Here is a 19,203-nt window from a genome sequence, read left to right as displayed (position 1 = left end):
TCATATTTGGGCCTCTCTTTTTTTGTTACTTCAGTTAAACAAATGTGTTTGGAATTTTCAGGTGGACCTACCCACAATGGAAAGCCCAGGTGGTAGTAGAAAAGCAGCCTTTCGCTTCTGAGATCTAGCTGGTACCACTGCACCAGGGTGTGCTCTCACTCATGTGTGTTTTTCTGTCAACTTACTAAAATTAGTTTAAAATAGTATACAACATAGATGGGCGAAGTGCATCCCACAAGATGCTGGATTGCAATTCAGAATTCATCACCACTGTCTATTAGGAATTGCAGCTCAGTGACATCTGGAGGGTCCAAACTATGGACCTAAAACATGGCAAGAATATCACCCATGCCTCCCAGAAGGTGTCTGAAGGCATTTCAAGGCAAAATATTTGTTTTATTGAGAGAGGGGACTGACTGCCCCCACACCCACCCACACACACAGTTTCAAATCCCTGATATAAAGGAATTACATATCAAATTAGTAGATGTGAAAGACACAAAGGATAGCCAACACATTAAAAGTCAAGCTCATATTTAAAAAGCTGGAATGCTGAACCCAAACTACTAAATGAGATTCAGCAAAGAAAAATATAAAGGTTTACATTTAGATACCTGCTCCCCACTCTATCACACACACACTCCTACCTACCTCAAAGTACAGGGTGGCAGGGGATAGCTAGACAATAGTGACGAGGACTCAAAGACTAAATCCACTTGTTGGTCCGAATTAAAGTAGACAAATGAATTGATGTTTACACATCTGAACACTTAGAAAGTCTGTATTAATTTTGATCTACATTAACTGGAATTAACAATTGTATTTAGGCCTATGTGTTCAGCTGCTTTGAACAATTTTTTGGAGGAAATGTCAGTGCATAAATTAAATATATTAATATGCAAACCTGTGGGATGTTGAACTATTACTAAGGCTACGTCCTGTGAGCCCCTGAAAGGGCATCCTTGTGGCTAAAGGATGATCTGGATCTCCCTCTGCCTGCAAGCCATCAAGTATGCCAGCCCTAAAGTTTGACTAGTCATTTTTCTTCCAACCATTTCTCCAGTGTCTTCTTTTGGTGCAAGTGTGGCAGGTCTTTGGTAATTCGATCAGCTTCTCTCTTTCCTACCTCCATAGGTTTGCCCGATCACTTTGAGTTTCATGCCACACCACACAGATACTTGCTAAGTATTTTCTTTATTTTGATATCTACAATTCTATTTTATACACTTTAAAAAGCCTAAGAACCAACTGTATCTTGTCTACACTGGCACAGATTCCCTCATTCAGACAAAAGGTGAGTGAAAATCAGTACTGCTCAGGTTCACTGCTAGTTTAAAGAGTTCTTTACCCATACACTGAACATTTGTCAAGTTGGTTTTTTTTTTTTAATTTCAATGTGAAATTCCTCTCAATTTCCACTCAGATTTGCTCTTCAGTCTTGAAGGATTCAATTTCCTAATTTACTATCCAAATTACTAGTGTTATAAAAATAAATGGAATTCATAAATACTATTGGGGGAATCTAGAAAATGTTCCATGAAGGCATAATTATTACACATTCAAGCCAGTAACACATTTGAATGCAATCCCTTAAAATAGATAGTAGTAGCACAGGGTGACAGAAGCATTCAGACTTAATGGATTAGAATCTTAATTATAGGCTTTTTAGTATTAATTTTAGAAATCCTTTTTGAAAAGGTTGCCATCCCATCCCAATGACAATGAAGCATAACTTCCTCATGTATTAGTCAATAATTATGAAAGTGTGCAGGACACAAATTTTGTTAGCAGGCATTATCATATTGTGCAGTTTCAGAATGCCATCATTTGATACTAGTGTTCTTCCCCAAGTATTCTGAATATTGCAATGACTATTTTAATTAGTTTAGAAAATGGGAACTTACAAATTGATCACCAGATGGTACTAAAACAACAATACAAAGCTGTTATACTGTAAGTATACATATAAGGGAAACTTGCAGTCATTTTATTTGTACAGTTAAATAACTCATGACTGCAAGATCGCTATTAGCATTTAATGTTTCTCATCCTACTTTAGATGATGCAGGTTCTCCTAGTGCTGTTTAGGCTAATGTTACATGTATCTCCTTCTGTATTTCATATTGCTGACATTATACCCTAGATTTTCCTTCACATTAGTTAATTTTCCTGTTGAAAGGCAAAAGTTGTTTTGTGACACATAATTTCATTTATGTGTGTGCAGAAGACACTATGGCAGACATGAAGGTTTAATATTGCAGTTTCTCACCAGTATCTTGGCAACTTGACTTCCTGAAATAAAATTCTTATAATGTTTTCTCTGTGCTCAGTTATTGTGATAAGTCTATAAAAACAGATTTTCTCAAACTGGAGTATTAATATTTGTGTGACCAAAGATGAAGTCCATTCAAATGCCATGAATCACTCTTCATTAGTAACTTCTGGGGGGAAAAAACAACCAAAAAGTTAAATGTAGCAAAGACCTTTAGACCAATGTATATACTATGTTTGTATACAAATTTCATGAAATAGTTCCTTGTTCTAATATGTACGGTTGGCCCTCTGTTTTCGCGGGGATCCATTTCAGACCCCTCGCGAAAATGAAGGCTTGCACTTATTCAAGCCCTATAGGCTTAAATGGATCGCACACCGATGCACACAACAAGGGTGCATGTGCCACTGCAAATAGCGGATGTTGCCCCTCCATGTATTTTCAAGGGTGCGGATCTCAGATCCACACATTAGGAGGGGCAACTGTATTGTGTCATCATATTATATTTATTTGTATCCCACTCTTTTCCCAGAACTGGGACTCAGAGCGGCTTTACAATAACAATGACACCAATATTGCAACTTTTAACTAAATTATTTTGAATAAGACATCATCTGGAAATAGTGGACAAACAATGTTATACTGAAACTCCCATAATCTTGGATTGTTGCCAATCTGGCTATTACTGCTTAGAGTTGCAATCCAACAAACGGAGGGCTACAGCTTGTGTGCTCCTGTTTTAAAGAGTAACCAACAATGCTAAGGAGCAGGTTGTTTTCTTTGAATATAACACTGAAAAATTCTAAACAGTTTTTGTTAAATTCATATACAGACTAAGAAGAAGAACCACACAGATAACAGATAAACATTTTATGTACATATAACCCATAGACAAATATAACGCACAGTTCCTCTAAAACACGAATTCCAATATAATGTACTGGCCACCAAGTACCTTTTTCTCTCAGGCACTATAAAGCAAGTGTCCACTATACCTGCAAGACTAAACCCACCAAGCTGTTTTATTCCTGTAAAAATGGAACAGTTATGCCATTGACTTTCATGGGGTGGGAGAAGGAGGGGAAGTTCCCAGCCGGGAAAAAAAATGGATGGAGAGGAGGTAAAGCCCACTCCCGCCACATATGCTATTGTCTCATGGTTTCTTGGTGGCTGGTGGGCTTCAACTGCATGTGGGATTGAATTTCTCTCCTATACAAATGGATGGTACAACATAGCCTCCAACATTTCACAGATGAAAATTGGGACACAAGTGGACAAGCAACATCAGTTTGTGGTTAAGAAGACAGAAGTGATTAATGAGGAAGAATACACAACCTAGGCTACAGTAAACTGCTTTTGCCTGAGCCAGAGATGCATCTGAGGCAGTAGACTGAAGTCTATGAAAGCTCATGCTGCCAACTTCTTTATTTCAGTGCATCTCAAAGATGCTATAAGATCTCCCTACTGATTCTACAGACTAACACGGTTATATCTTTGAACTGAGCACAAAGTACTTCTGCATGTTGGGTTCAGTTTGCAGCAACTGAAATAAACTGAGGACAAGGAAGAAAAGTGAGGAGAGAAACTGGGACATTTGAAAAGCAGCTGAATATGTGGGATAGCAGAGAATTAATCAGTACTGTTCCTGCCAAATTGGGACAGTTGGTGCATATGAAGCCATTTCCCTATTATGTCTTCCCCTCCCCATCCCCTATAACCATATCACTTCTCACAGGAATACAGTGATGCCACTCACTTGAATAGAAAGGACACATCTTGTGCTTCTGAGGGGAAAGGTCTAGAAAGGGAAATCTCTGCAAGTGACAAGATCATGGGATGGTGGGGGTGACAGGAGGGGGGTAAGCAGCTTCCCCCACTCTAGGATTTACCTCTGAGTAGTTTAAATTGCACGTCTTATACCTTTTAGTCTCTTCCTTTTTTTTTGTCCTTTAACCCTTTAGTATTTTTTGTCTTTAACCTTTATCCTTCTAGTCTTAATTCTACGTTATCTTTTATGTTTTGTTGAATTAGTTCAACACATTCATAGGGCTTTATCTTAAATGTTTTTTCTTGTCTTAAATTATATACGTTTCCCTTTCTTCTCTCACCTTCATTTTATTTGTTTCTCTAGACCCTACATTTTCATCCTTTGTTTTCTGAACTAGAGTGAGGTGGGGTAGGGAAGTGCAGTCCCAACATTTTATGACTGGCTACCCCACCCCACAGAAGCCATTTTGCGGTTGTGCTCACAGCAGTTTTTAAAAGCAATAAATGTTCCCCCAGATTCCAAAAAGTTGGGTATTTCTGCTATGATCCTGTCTTCGCCTCTGTTTTAATCCCAGTTTCTACCATGATTAATATGCGGGTTTCAATTTCACAGAAAGGAAATCTCTACCATCAGGTATGACTGAGGTAAATTGAAGAGATGTAATTTTAGAGTCTGCTTGAGTGATGAGCGCTTTTGCCCTCCTTTTCATCTGTTCTTCTCTGTTTCCAGTCAACCTGTACCTTGTTTTGTTTGTCCTTCAAAAAGCCATGGAAGTTAACTTCTGAAACTGACCCATTCCTGTCCCCAGTGCCAACAAACAAAAGGAGCAGACTGATAATGGGTAAATCCCTGAGCCATGCCAGTAATCTGATCATTAATAAATCATGTTTGGCAAATAGTAACTATGGAATTAAAAGTGTTTAATTAAGACTATCATTTTTCAAATATGTGTCCTCTGAAACCTTTTAGGTGGCTTATCTAGTTCAGGACTTAGTGCTACACTAGATGCAACACGTTCACTCTGAAAATTGAGGTCTAATTTTAACAGCAAGAGGGGAAATGCCCACACTGCCTCAAAATTGCTTTTATGCTATTTGCCCTCTTCCTATATATTTATTTGCACCTGTGTTCTAATTCTAGAAGTAAGCCCACTTAAGGAAGACTGTTTGTGGGAAGCTAAGAAGAAAGCCGAAGGGCTCTGCATTAGTACCTAATTTGATTTTTTAAAAGTAGTACGTTTTTAAAGCCTGGCAAAGTTACCTTTTTGATTACAACTGCCAGAATCCCTCTGCCAGTATGGTCACTGGGCATGTAGGCTGGGATTTGGGGCCTGTAGTCCATGAGTAATGTTGCCACGCTCTGCATTCTATATATATGAAGTTAGGACAGATCCAGAGAAGTGTGCGTGTGTTTTTAAATGATTGATGACATGTCTAATTAGGTCCTCAAACAAACAAAATTTAAGCAGATGCACAGATGAAGAGAAAATTATGCTACCTACTGAATGCTGTTTAAGCATCTGGTAAGGCAGGAAACATCCACAATATACAAATAAAAGATTATGAATACTAGTGCAACTTTTTGAGCTCCTCATGTATTAGTACTTTACGTCTCTGTCAACATACCTATCTCTGTTGCTGTTGCTGTTGCTTCTCCCGTTTCTTCTTCTTTTGTTTCAGAGACTTCATTTACTATCTCACAGTACATCTCAGTTTCCATCTTTTCTCCCGTCTCGCCTGGAACAGTAACCATAGAGATCAAGGCAGGGAACACTGAAAGAGTATTACGTGCACCAGCACTTTACAAACCCTAATTTTGTCAGTCTTATGTTTTCCTTTATAACATGAAAAAAAATAAAGATAGGTGAAGCACAAGAGGCATTCAAGAACCTGCTAGCTGATATATAACATCTTAAATGCCCCTGTTGCTGTCTTCTGCTAACCTTGCCTTTCCATTTAGTCTATTGATAATGCATACATTTAAAAAAGTAACTTGTAAGTTAACAATCAGTTACAGAAACTCATTCTATGGGTTTTGTCTATCTGTATTTGTTGCGTCAGACACATAGGTCCATGTAAATAAACTTCCTATTCACCCAAGCGTTAATCAGTTTGGATGTTGTCCAACTCATACAATTTTGTTTCCTACACAGTACATTTTGCAGAGATCCTATCACTTGAATGGCATGAAACAGGTGCAGTAATACACCCTCAAGGACAATAGTAATCGTGCCTAAATTTAACCTCCACATGGAGTCTACAATGTGAAAGGAAGACTTGATTTCCTTCTCCCCCCACCCTAAAGCTAGGAAAGTCTCAGCTTCCCTTGAAATGATCTGGAAAAATTGGACTACCCATACTCCTATGTAGTTAAGCTGAGCCTCGTCAAGTACTATCAATCAGAGGTGTACTAAAAGATCAAGCACTAAGAAATATTAAGACAGCCATTGCTGGGCCCTCCCAGAAATAATAAAGGCTGTCTGCAATCTATCCTAAAGCACACTTACTTGGGAGTAAGCTACACTGAACACATAAAGCTCACTTCTAAGTTTACATTCTGCTTGTAAGAAGCTTTATATTTAAGGATGTTTCACTGATAGTGGATGGGAAAAGTAATTCACACTTTGCTTGCAAATACCTGTAAGGAGGCAAAATTAATAATAACCTGCCTGCCAGTGCCTCCCACCTCAAAAACAGGAGGATCCCAGTACTTCCATGTCTAGAGGCAATATATTTCCAATTCACAGGTGTTAGGACCAAAGAATATTCAGGTTGCTATCATTTTCTCCTTTTAGGTAGCTTTGCAAAGGGCATCTTTTTGTTCATGGCTGCAGATGAAATTGAATAAGGTGGAGGGACCCCTGGTCTAAGTCAGTTAGGAAATTCTGAAGAAATTATATGGCACTAACAGGCTGAATCAAACAGTGTTGTATTTTTGGCAAACAATAATATACAAACATCACAAGATTTTGACTTGAACCAATTGGGAATTTAAAATAAGAACATAATACTTTGATCTCAGTGATATGGAAACAGCTTTGTACCATTTATATTATGTATACATGTTTTCGGGTATATGTCCCCCTCCATTATTGTCTCCTGTCTACTTGCAGTATTAATTTATGTAAATTATTGGGGTGAGGAGGAAAATGTTTGGACTGAGAATGCAAGGAAAAACAGCAGGTAGTACTAAGCCCAGAAGAGTTCTTAACCATGTTCTACAAGATGAAACATACTTTCAGCTACCATTTTCCCCAAGCCTTTACTCAACCCACTGGGCAAGAGAGTCTGCCCTCAGGTATTCTCATAAATCTCTATATGTAGGGCAGAACCTGACCTTCCGAATCTGCATTCACACAGTTGTTATCCTCAGTTAGCAGTTCCTCTTCACTTGTTTCCAGTTCCTTCACAATTTCTGTTACAAGATTAACACTTGCCACTGTTGTAGACTCGGGTGGGTCCTCCTGCAATGATTCAGCAGGTTCAGGCTTATTGTCCTCTACAATTTCTGGAGGCAAAATGTTGGCAGTTTCTCTCACACTTTCTGGAGGCTCACCATCCTCTTCTGTAGGTTCCACAAACCGAGGCTCACCAGCTTCTAAATGACTGGCAGATAAGGACCCACACCTGCTGAACTTTTCTTCCACTGGCTGTGGCTCTGTGCCCTCAGGGTCTACTCTTTGAAAGGTAGAAAGGGCACAGTTTGTCATTCCTGGAATCAAAGCATCTGCCACTTCTTTGGCAAGACTCTCACTTTGTTTTATTTCAGGAGACCCAAGTTTCACTTCATCCATTGCTTCAAATTTGGTCTGGTCAGGTATTGTGCCATTTTCATCTGTGATGGGCAAGCTGTCATCTGATTCAGCAATGTTGATTATGAGTTTTGAAAGGAAATAAGGGGAGGAACATAATTTATCATAAGTAAATAATGTTAATACTGTTAATAATGCAATTGTTAATATCAGTACTATCTCGATTTCATTTTCCTCTAAAAACATCGACTTTTTAAAGTATATAGTCCTGCAGTCCACAAAAAATATTTCACATCTGATGAGGAGGATTTTAGGGGCTCGACAGACCAGACATTAATGCCAGCCTGGGGGTGGAGTTGGGGCATGGTGCCCACATGATGCATGCCCCAACTCCGCCCCCAGGCTGGTGTGATGCTGCGCACCGCTCTACACGATGCGCGGCATCATGGAACTCCTCTGGTGCTGCATCTACATGGTGTCATCTGGTGCTGCGTTTAGCTGTGCGCCGGCAGCTATGGCGCTCTTTCCAGTGCACAAAAAGGAGCCACTTCTGCGGCTCCTTTTTTGCACCATGGAAAGGAGAGATCAGGGCCCTGGCATGTAGTTGCTGTGGCCCCAATCTGCAGCCCCAACCTGTTGAGCCCTTAAGTCCATAATGACTTGTACTGTATTACAATAATCTGAAGTCTTTTAAGGCGTCACAAGAATCTTTGTTGTTTTTGCTGAAACACTCTAATCTAACTATCCCCAGGTAAAAAACAACAACAACATCAGTGACAACAATGTCTGTGGAGCAGCACTTGTATTTTTAAATGCATATCTCACTCATCTAAGCATTATTCTTTCAAATACTTGGTAACCATACTCACCCAAGAACACATTTGAAGTAATCAGTCATGGTTACTCCAAGGCTTTTGTTCTGGTGGCTTCCATGGGTCTAGCCATGTTAGTCTTTTGCAGGAAAAAACAATAAAAAAATCTAGTGGTAGCTAAAAGACTAATAGGTTTTCTTTGGCAGAAGTGGTTGTAGACTGCAGCCCACTTCCTTGGATGAATTAATCACTGCTGTATCTTTTACTTTAAATATCCTTAAATTAGATAGTTTTGCTCATTAAATTATTCCATGTGTATGCACAATCTAGCTCCTCTGCACACTTTTCTGGAAATAAAGTCCTATGGTGTTCAATGGGGCATATGACTTCATTTCCAAGAAAAGGAAACCATAGTGGTGCTCAGACAATTGAGCTGAGTTCTATGGTACAATATAAGTTAACAAGTAACTGTTAACTGTCCTGCAAAAAGTGTTTCAAGCAAATAACCTTTCAGGGAATTTAGGAGGAAAGTTTTATTAATAACATTTCAAAAATAAAACTGCCATTTTTGACCCCTGGTATAATGACCACATGCCAAGTTTAAACCCAGATGGTTTTATGTCCATTTGAATTTGATATGTACTCTACTGTCTTTATTATTTTTAAGTTTTGCCATACATGGACTTAGTTTTAATTAAAGCCATGTCCCCCCCCCAAAAAAAATGTAATGAAATACCTTTCCAATTAATTTATCTATAGCCATAATTTTTAATTACACTTTTTCTAGATTTTCCTTATTGGTCTCTTAAAAGATTTCACCCCACCATGTAGTTTGGCATTTGTTGGTTTATCATCCCCTCTAGAATACAGATTTTGGCCTGGATACATAGTGAGGACCAGTAGGTTTCTCACAGAAAGCTGACCCTTTATAAAAGTGGTAGAAACTAATTTGCTGAAGTGTATTTCCCTGTTTCCTCCTTTCCCTGGCAGCCCTGCAGTCCTAAAAATGCTGGGTATTTCTGGATGGGATGAACACAGAGTCTTAGAGGAAAAGAGGAGAGAAGTCTCCCAAAAGATCAGGAATATGCACCTTATGAGTGGGAATTGTCTTCTTTAAGTAGAAAAAACACTGTTGGATACTACCCAGGATCAGCTTAATACAGTATATTCCTGCTTATAACTCAATCCACAACCAAGCCATCTCATTCTAGAGCAGCTAAAGTTCCATAGTATAATATAATTGCAAAAGTTGAGAAATTACGATAGTATGCAAAAAAAGGGGGGACTTTAATATTAAATGATGCTATAGTCAAAAGGTGGCAAAATGTACTCCCAACTACAACCATCAACTGAAGATCCAAGAGCAAAGCTTGAATAAGAACTGATCCATGTTTGAAGTGTGACCCCATGTAGGACAGATGAAACTAGTTTTCTCAGCCTCCATCATAAGCAATTTCATCTTATTTGTCTTGAATTTTAGTTTTTGTTCCCTCATCCAGTCTACTACATATCCAAACTGCTACAGCTGGCTCTTACATAAAAATACATTGAGCCAGTTGTATCACCAATGTATCAATGACATCTTGGCCCAAATACCCAAATAGGTAGTTTTATCAATAGGATGAACCATAATAAACAGGTTGTATTATTTCCTGCATCAGCCACAGAGACCATAAACAGCAGAAGGGATCAAAGTTAAGCCTTTGCAGTTTGTGATATTCCAGCCTCACTAAGATGACCAGCCACGGTGTCTTGGGAAAATGGGAACTATAGTCCAACACATTTGGTGAGTCCTAGGTTATGGAAGACTTGGCTAGAAATAACCTATCATATGTGAATAAAGTAAGGACTGTAGAGAAAGAGGAAAAAGGTAAATTCAGACAGCAAGGTACAGGAGAGGACAGGGCTCTTTCTAACTGCATAAAATGAACATGTTCACACTTAGAACTCTTCTGTTTGCTGTGTTGGCATTCCCTTGGTAACTCTGCCAGCCCCTTTATTCTGGATGCCTAAACTGTATTTTGAAATGCTCCACTGAAGTTTTAACTTACTGCAATGTCAGAAATTTGGGGACTGGAGGAAAATCTCATGGGGGGACAGCAGAATTATTATTTGGGGGGACAATGTCCTTATTTTCCTTCTCTCCAGATCCTTCTTTGCATACTATGAGGGGAGGGGGTCAGACCATAATATGTAGTTGTTGTGTCGATTTATTGTGACTCTAAGGTGAACTGATCATGGGGTTTTCTTGGCAAGAGTTGTTCAGAACATGTTTGCCATTTCCTTTGCTACACCATAAAAATCTTTTAAAAATATATTTTTATTAAACATAGAAAAGGGCAGCTATTGAGCTAGACAAGATCTTAAAGATACACAACTAAAGTTAGAATTGTCCAAGCCATTGTATTCCTCATCATCATGTATGGATGTGAGAGCTGGACAGTGAAGAAAATAAATTCATTTGAGATGTGGTGCTGGAGAAGAGTGTTGAGGATACCATAGCCAAAAAGACAAACAAATGGGTCCTTGAAGAGATCAAACCAGAAATCTCCCTGGAAGCCAAGACAATCAAATTGAGGCTGTCATACTTTGGACACATAATGAGAAGGAATGAAACACTAGAAAAGACAATAATGTTAGGAAAGGTAGACGGTAGTAGAAAGAGAGGAAGACCACATACTAGATGGATGGATTCTATTAAGGGGGTCATGGGTATGAATTTGCATGAACTAAGCAGAGCAGTGGAGGATAGATAGTCTTGGAGATGTCTCATCCACAGAGTTGCCATGAATCAGGGCTGGAGGAAAGTTAACAAACAGTGGACAGTCCTCAGATCGCAATGCCTCCAAATACACTACCTAACTTCTTCTCCTTCTTTAACCTACTCATATTGCCCATCTCATTCTTCTTCCTTACCAGTCCTACTTTTTCCCTTCCTAAAACCCCTCCTCCAGATTCTGTCTCTTGACCTTCTCTATCCCATACTCATACATTTTATCAATGACTTGGATGAAGGAATTGGGGGCATACTTATCAAATTTGCAGACGACACCAAATTGGGAGGAGTAGCTAACACCCCAGAGGACCTGAATAGACTAGAAAGCTGGGCCAAAGCTAACAAAATGAACTTCAACATGGAGAAATGTAAGGTACTGCACTTAGGGCAGAAAAATAAAATGCACAGATATAGGATGAGGGGGGGTGTCACCTGGTTGAATGAGACTACATGTAAAAGGGATCTGGGAGTCCAAATAGACCACAAATTGAACATGAGTCAACAGTACGATGTGGCAGCTAAAAAAGCCAATGCAATTTTAGGCTGCATCAATAAAAGTATAGTGTTTACATCAAGAGAAGTAATAGTGCCACTCTATTCTGGTTTAGTCAGGCCCCACCTGGAATATTGTGTCCAGTTCTGGGCACCACAATTCAAAAAGGACACTGAGAAACTGGACTGTGTCCAAAGAAGGGTGACTAAAATGGTGAAGGGTCTGGAAACCATGTTGTCCTATGAGGAATTACTTAGGGAGCTGGGGATGTTTAGCCTGGAGAAAAGAAGGTTAAGAGGTGATATGATAGCCCTGTTTAAATATTTGAAGGGAAGGGATGTCATATTGAGGAAAGAGCTAGCTTGTTTTCTGCTGCTCCAGAGAACAGGACCCGGAGCAATGGATGCAAACTGCAGGAAAAGAGATTCCACCTCAACTTTAGGAGGAACGTCCTGACAGTAGGGACTGTTTGACAGTGGAACAAACTCCCTTGGAGTGTAATGGAGTCTCCTTCCCTGGAGGTCTTAAAACAGAGGCCGGATAGCCATCTGTCGGGGATGCTTTGATTGTGACTTCCTGCATGGCAGGGGGTTGGACTGGATGGCCCTTGTGGTCTCTTCCAACTCTATGATTCTATAATTCACACTCACTTTCTAAAACATTCATCCACATTGCCTCCCTGTCACTACAGGTCCAATTTGGTTATCTGAATGACTTTCTTGTAATAACAACTGCTCCAGAACAACCTGAACCCTTCTTATAGATCAGTGATTCCCAAAGTCTGATCCTCCTAAGTGTTTTGGACTTTAGTTTCCAGTAGCTATTGTCTTGGCCAATGGTCTGGGAGTCTGGGAGTACGTATAGAGTTTTTAATATACTTTAAATTTTAATGTGTCACTTTTTAAAACATTTTAAACTTGCCTTTGCCTTCCTCTGAATCTGAGAGGGTGTGACTTGCCCAAGGTCACCAGTGGGTTTCCATGACTTAAAGTTGAACTCTGGTCTCCATAGTAGTCCAATGTTCAAACCACTACACCACACTGGTTCTCATATGGTGACCCTATACTAGCTTTTTTAAAAGACATTGTATTTACACTTTTGTGCTTTGTATATTGCTTTTAACTTAATAAAAGAACACTCATCTCTCCATATTTGTGGATTTGATTATTCATGGATTTGATTAATATGATCTCTCTAGGAATATCTAGGTCCTCCAGTGCAACTCTATGGTAAACTTTAACTAAAAGTTGCACTGAAGAACCTAAATATTCCTAGAGAGCATACTCTACTAGGCATTTGTAGTTTCTCCAGTTCAGTTCTATGGTCAGTGTATGTTGGACATTGGCCACAGAGTTGCACTGGAGGACCTAGAGATTCCCAGAGAGGTGTCCTCTCAGGTAAAAACATAGTGTTTTTGTTATTTGCCATTTTTCTATATTCATGGGGGTCTTGTGCCTCTAACCCTAGCAAATACGGAGGGACAAGTGTATAGTTTAATCTTAATAGAAGCATAGAAATATAAGAAATAATAGTCTAAATAGAAGTATAGTCTAATCAAAAGAAGTATAGTGTCTAGATCAAGGGAAATAATAGTGCCACTTGGTCAGACCCCACCTTGGTCAGACCCCACCTGGAATATTGTGTCCAGTTCTGGGCACCACAATTCAAAAAGGACATTGAGAAACTGGAGCGTGTCCAAAGGAGGGCGACTAAAATGGTGAAGTCTGGAAACCATGTCCGATGAGGAAAGACTTAGGGAGCTGGGGATGTTTAGCCTGGAGAAGAGAAGGTTAAGAGGTGATATGATAGCCCTGTTTAAGTATTTGAAGGGGTGCCACATTGAGGGTAGAGCAAGATTGTTTTCTCCAGCTTCAGAGAATAGGACCCAGAACAATGGATGCAAGCTCCAGGAAAAGAGATTATGCCTCAACATTAGGAGTAACTTCCTGACAGTAAGGGCTGTTTGACAGTAACTATGCTTCCTCGGAGAGTGGTGGAGTCTCCTTCTTTGAAAGTCTTTAAACAGAGGCTGGATGGCCATCTCTCAGGGGTACTTTGATTGAGATTTCCTGCATGGCAGGGGGTTGGACTGGATGGCCCTTGTGGTCTCTTCCAACTTTATGATTCTATAACTCGAACTGTTTTAAATTTTACAATATAGCTTTGTTAGTCTGTAGAATCAGTATGCAGAGAGATCTTAGAGCACCTTAGGGACTCACTGAAAGATGTTGGCAGCATGAGCTTTCCAAGACTTCAGTCTACCCTACATGCATCTGAGGAAGTAGACCAAAGTCTAGGAAAGCTCATGCTGCCAACTTCTTTATTTAAGTCAGTCTCAAAGGTGCTACATGGTCTCTCTACATAAAGTTTTAAATTTTCTTAGCCGCCTTGAGACCCTATTCCTGGGAGAAAGGCAGGCTATAAATAAAGAAAAGAAAAGGAAGTAGTAGTAGTAGTAGTAGTAGTTGTTCAAAACACCTGGAAGGGCAGAGTTTGGGAATCACTGATCCAAAACACACTGTCAAAATGATCCAGTTTGAGACTGCTTTAACTGCCATGGCTCAGTGCTACATAGTCCTGTGGGTTGTATGGGGATCCAGTATGGTGATCCAATGAATATATGGGCATGTAAATGTTTAATTCAGTGCAACCAATGAAATGTGATTTGTAGTTTCCTTTGTTCACTCTGGAATTTGGGGTTCCCAGAATTTGGAATATGGATTCTCTTCTGGGAACAATGCTGCAGCTGAAAATGAACATGTGTCCTTTCCAAGTCTTGGTCTCCCTGCTGTTTTCTGGTTAAAGCTCTGGGTTTAAGATAATCAATAGCCTATAACAGTTTACTATGGCACCAGTGCTCTCTGGCAGAGAAGGCTAAATGTTTATTAATAAATAAATAAATAAATAAATAAAAATGAACAACAACAATAATAATAGGAAGAAGAAGAAATAGTATTAGTAAAAGTAGTAGTAGTGCAAAAGACCTGGAAGGCTAAAGTCTGGGAATCCCTGTGACCTGCATGGCTCCCCATCCATCCATCCATCCATCTATTCTCTGCCCCCCATTTTGCAGAGCTAACGCAGTGCTCATCCAAGGGGCTCCTCTGCCACCCACTCACCGCCTCTCTGCAGCCCGTTGGCCTCCGGGGGCACCTTGGAAGCCGGCCGGCTGAACTCCCTCACTTGGGTGTGAGCGCTGCTGGCGCAGCCCATGACTCGACGGCGGTCAGGAGCGCACTGACAGCAAGGGAGGCAAGGAAGGCAGCGAGAACCAGGGGTGCGAGAAGGGGGCGTGGCTTCTCTTTGGGCCAATGGGAAGCCGGGACGGGGTCTCCACTGAGGGGGCGGGGCTGCTTCCTCCTCTCTCTCTCTCTCTCTCTCTCTCTCTCTCTCTCTCTCTCCCCAACAACTCCAGAGGCGCACGTGCCGAAGAGGAACTTTTCCCTCTCGCCGCCGCCGCCTCCTGAGCGTTGTTTATGGCTCGAGCTCAGTTGCCATGGGAACGGCGCGGCCTGCCCCTCCCCCGCCCAGCCATCCTCCCAACCGCCAAAATGGAGGACTTAGTTTTAAGACGCCTCAAAAAAAGGATTACGTGGCCAAATGTTAGCAATAATAACAATAATAAAAAAGCTGAAAACACTCCTAAATTCACGCCTCTTTTGTTGTTGTTTTGTAGAGAGATCTCGTAGCTCACTGAAAGAAAGAAGTTGGCAGCCTGAGGCTTCCTTAGACTTCACTCGACTTCCTCAGATGCTTCATAATAATGCAATATATAGAGAGATCTTGTGGGACCTTTGAGACTCACTGAGAGAAATAAGTTGGCACCGTGTGCTTTCCTTCGACTTAAGTCTACTTCCTCAGATGCTTTATAACAATATAATATTATATACAGAAAGATCTTGTTTCGGTGAGTCTCAAAGGTGCTACAAGAGCTCTCTCTATATTATATTATTCTATTATAAAGCATCTGAGGAAGTAGACTGAAGTCTAAGGAAAGCTCACGCTGCCAACTTCTTTCTTTCAGTAATGTAAGATTTTCAAGCCGCCATTTCAGTTAACTTTGGGCCTATTTGTCTCCTTGCTGACATGTAAAGGGATAACAGATCTTAAACAAGATTAGGGATCTCCTTAAAATGTGTACGAAGCAGCTATAAGGTTCCTTTGTATATGGATTTTTCTGGATTCTTGCAGCAAAACAGCAATTATGAATTACCGTTGATCCGTCTTTCCACTTCGGACCTGGAATTTTTCTTACTGCAACTATGTGAGGAATGCTAGAAAAAATATTAATGACAACTCAGGTTTACCCAGATAGTGTCATGCCTGACTAAGGATCTGAATGCACATCTTATTCTACCTAATGGACCATAACAGATCTCTCAGTGTGTCCAGCACAAGAGTTTTGTATATATGTACTTTTTATCCCACTATTCCTTATATATAGTTGTATAGTTGGTTAGCATGAAATGACAAAAGCTAATTCCCAAGTGGATTTACATGTCTGAGCTGGGATTTGAACCCTGGTCTCCAGAGTCATAGTCCAACACTCAAACCACTACACAACGCTGATAAGGCCAGCTACAATCGGCAAAAACATGCTTCAGGTTTTTCTTCCCAATTATTGGTCCAACTGTCTGCCAGAACAAGTAATCCACTGTTAGTGTTGTCGTGTGTCTTTAAGTTGTTTCTGACTTATGGTGATCCTAAGGTGAACCTATCACAAGATCTTCTGGGGCTGAGAGTGTGTGACTCACTCAAGATCACTCAGTGGATTTCCATGGCTGAGCAGGGAATTGAACCCTGGTCTCAGTTCCTTGCTCTCAGGCTTACAATCTAATTAAGACATGACATACAAGGAAAAAGGGATGGTAGTGGGGGAGAGTATTAAATCCAGAAGATACTGTCTATTCTATCTACATAGGCGTGGGACAGACTGTTGAAAAACGGCGGCCTGCCGGCGCCTGTTTTTCCACTGGAGTGAAGCCGCTGCTGCCAAATTGTGCACTTGTGACATCACAAGTGCAGTGCAACATGTGGATGCTATGCGTCCATCACATAACAATGGCAGCGCCCATATACACGGGGGCTCTGCCATTGTTGCGGTGCTGTGCCGTACTAGGGTTAGGGACTGTGTGGTTGCCGCGTGGTCCCTTAACCCTAGTACACCGCCAGCATGGTGCATTTGGCACGTCTGTACCACGCCATAGATTCTTCTATGACTATCTGAAAGAACTGTTATATAAGAGCACGTGTTACTGCTAGTAACTGTTTAACCAAGTCTGAAGCAATAGCATGGCAACATAACAACAGATAGATATGACTGATCAGGGACACTGGCTGATGGAGACAAGTTTGTGAAAAACTACAATACAGTACCAAATAAGACAGCAATGCAGTGGGAACATAAATGAACACAAATTGAACATACTATGTCAAAACATTAAACAATGTGATACCCTGACTTCCTAAATCTCACTGCTGTTAAAAGTTGTAAAAGTAAAAGGGAAAATTAAGCATTTTACATGATGAAAAAGAGAAAACAACAACAGCAGCAGCTTCTTACCTACTTCTTCCCTACAAAGTATGTCAGCATTACTTTAAATGTTGGGAATTAGCTTTGCAAGAGGCTGGGTGACCTTTAGGATCATTAGCATTTGTGTCTACTGGAAATAACTGAGGAGGACTCCAGATTTGGGTAAATTAAGGTTTTATTAAGAAAAATGCAGAGTGCAATCACACATACTATAGCAATTCAAACAGACACAGCATTCAGAGCTAACTGAAATGGAAATATGAAAATAGGATAGCTGAGTTTGAGGGGCTTGGAAACACCAATATTTGCCCATCTGATGAGCAGACCACAGAAAGTGGGAGTGGCTCAGAATGAGGTCTGAGAGTGACAAAGAACATGCATGAAATGCAGTCTGGGACAACTGTATGCATCCTTTATGTACAGAGGCTAGGTTTTTGGGACTAATATTTATACCTGAAAAACGTAAAAAATATGGCCCAAGGTAATCCTTCTTCAACCTGGTACCTTCTAAGTGTCTTGCACTATAATTGCCAATATCTCCAGACTCCTTAATTTAGTTGCCTAGTTGGGATGTAATCCAACACATTTGGAGGGCACCAGATTAAGGAAGGATAGTTTTAGGTCTTGTTTCGTTGGGTGCCTTAAAATTGCCTCCGACTTATGGTGACCCTAAGGTTAACTTATTATAGCAATAGCAACAGCAAGTACATTTTTATGCAGCATATCAGTGAACTAGCACTCCCTGAGCAGTTCCCAATGTGTAAACCAATTGCCCCCAACAAGCTGAGTACTCATTTTACCAATCTGTGAAAGAATGGAGGGTTGAGTGGACCCTGGAGCCCTGCTTGGGATTGAACTCACAACCTTGTGGTTGTGAGCAGCTGCAGCATTATGGGTTTTTCTTGGCAGGTTTCTTCAGAGAAGATTTGCCAATGCCATTCTCTGAGGCTGAGAGAGTGTGGCTTGCCCAAGGACACCCACTGTGTTTCCATGGACCAGGGGATTTGAACCTTGGTCTCCCAGAGTCATAGTCCAATGCTCGAACCACTACAACACACTTAGGTCTAACGCATAATAATTTGAGTAAATTTACAAAAGTAAATTCAGGCACATCACAGCATGTCAAAAGTGTATCTTAGTAAAACATGTCATCCTTTTGGAAGGCTGTATTACTAGTGCAGCTGCTGAACTCTGCATATCTGGGGATGTACTCAAACTGACAGTCAGTTTCAGGTTTTTCTCTGTATTCCTATAGGCTTCATCCCTTTTTCTATTGTTCCTTTAAAAAAATAACCCTGTTATTTGGGTGACTGAATGACAAGAACTGCGACTGTTGATTCAGCAAATGCCATCTTTGTTAGTATCCCAAATTCCTCATTGTGCTGTGTTTGGAACTTTTTTCCTGAAATAAATGGATAGGACAACAAATGAATCAGGGCAAACGGAATCAACATGTTTCCACTTTGCTTTAAATATGATCATTGTCATAAAGCTCTGTCTGCTACTTTTAAAGCCCAGAGAAAGAAAACAAATTAGCATGTTTTCTAGGCTGGTGGAAAATGTACAGAAGTACTAAGTTTATTATCTGCCTGTTTTAAAGACAAATCAGACAGTTCAGGCAGATTTTAAAATATGACATAAAGAATATGATGTCCACATTGCTAAAATACCTGTACTGTTCAATGCTCTGTCCACTGCATCTTTGTACATTTTCAGTCTATGAGAGAATGTACTTGAGATTACTTTGCAATTTGAGAAAAATAGCTTCATGCTCCAAAATCCAGTGCAGATGTAACTT

General features: G+C 40.3%; 1 protein-coding gene across 4 annotated transcripts; it reads right to left on the bottom strand.

The window, feature by feature from the left end:
* Positions 1-663: 663 nt before the first annotated feature.
* ERICH5 (glutamate rich 5) lies at positions 664-15,156 on the bottom strand. Of its 4 annotated transcripts, XM_089517693.1 has the most exons (5): positions 14,992-15,156; positions 7,377-7,895; positions 5,667-5,776; positions 5,542-5,579; positions 664-2,441 (listed from the first exon to the last, which is right to left on the bottom strand). In XM_089517693.1, the coding sequence occupies exons 1-5, from the start codon at positions 15,083-15,085 to the stop codon at positions 2,432-2,434; spliced, it is 771 nt and encodes a 256-aa protein (XP_089373819.1). In that variant the 5' UTR covers positions 15,086-15,156; the 3' UTR covers positions 664-2,431. The 4 variants fall into 4 exon arrangements, with proteins under 4 accessions (XP_089373819.1, XP_089373820.1, XP_089373821.1 ...); XM_089517694.1 differs by lacking the exon at positions 5,542-5,579 and having other exon boundaries at positions 5,666-5,776; XM_089517695.1 differs by lacking the exon at positions 5,542-5,579 and having other exon boundaries at positions 664-2,438; positions 5,666-5,776.
* Positions 15,157-19,203: the final 4,047 nt, after the last annotated feature.

The sequence above is a fragment of the Sceloporus occidentalis genome, unplaced genomic scaffold (genome assembly GCF_023333645.1).
Source record: "Sceloporus occidentalis isolate IW3139 unplaced genomic scaffold, rSceOcc1.0.p SCAF_3, whole genome shotgun sequence".
Lineage (NCBI taxonomy): Eukaryota > Metazoa > Chordata > Lepidosauria > Squamata > Phrynosomatidae > Sceloporus > Sceloporus occidentalis.
This window is presented reverse-complemented; position numbering and strand designations above follow the sequence as displayed.

What these genes read in the sequence shown, in the direction of transcription:
- ERICH5 (XM_089517693.1), bottom strand. Translation starts at nt 15,085, where the DNA reads ATGGGCTGCGCCAGCAGCGCTCACACCCAAGTGAGGGAGTTCAGCCGG. An exon ending in TGTGAATGCAGATTCGGAAG is followed by an intron (nt 5,777 to 7,376) that starts GTCAGGTTCTGC and finishes TTACTGTTCCAG; the next exon opens with GCGAGACGGGAGAAAAGATG. An exon ending in CAGCAACAGCAACAGAGATA is followed by an intron (nt 5,580 to 5,666) that starts GGTATGTTGACA and finishes TTGTATATTGTG; the next exon opens with GATGTTTCCTGCCTTACCAG.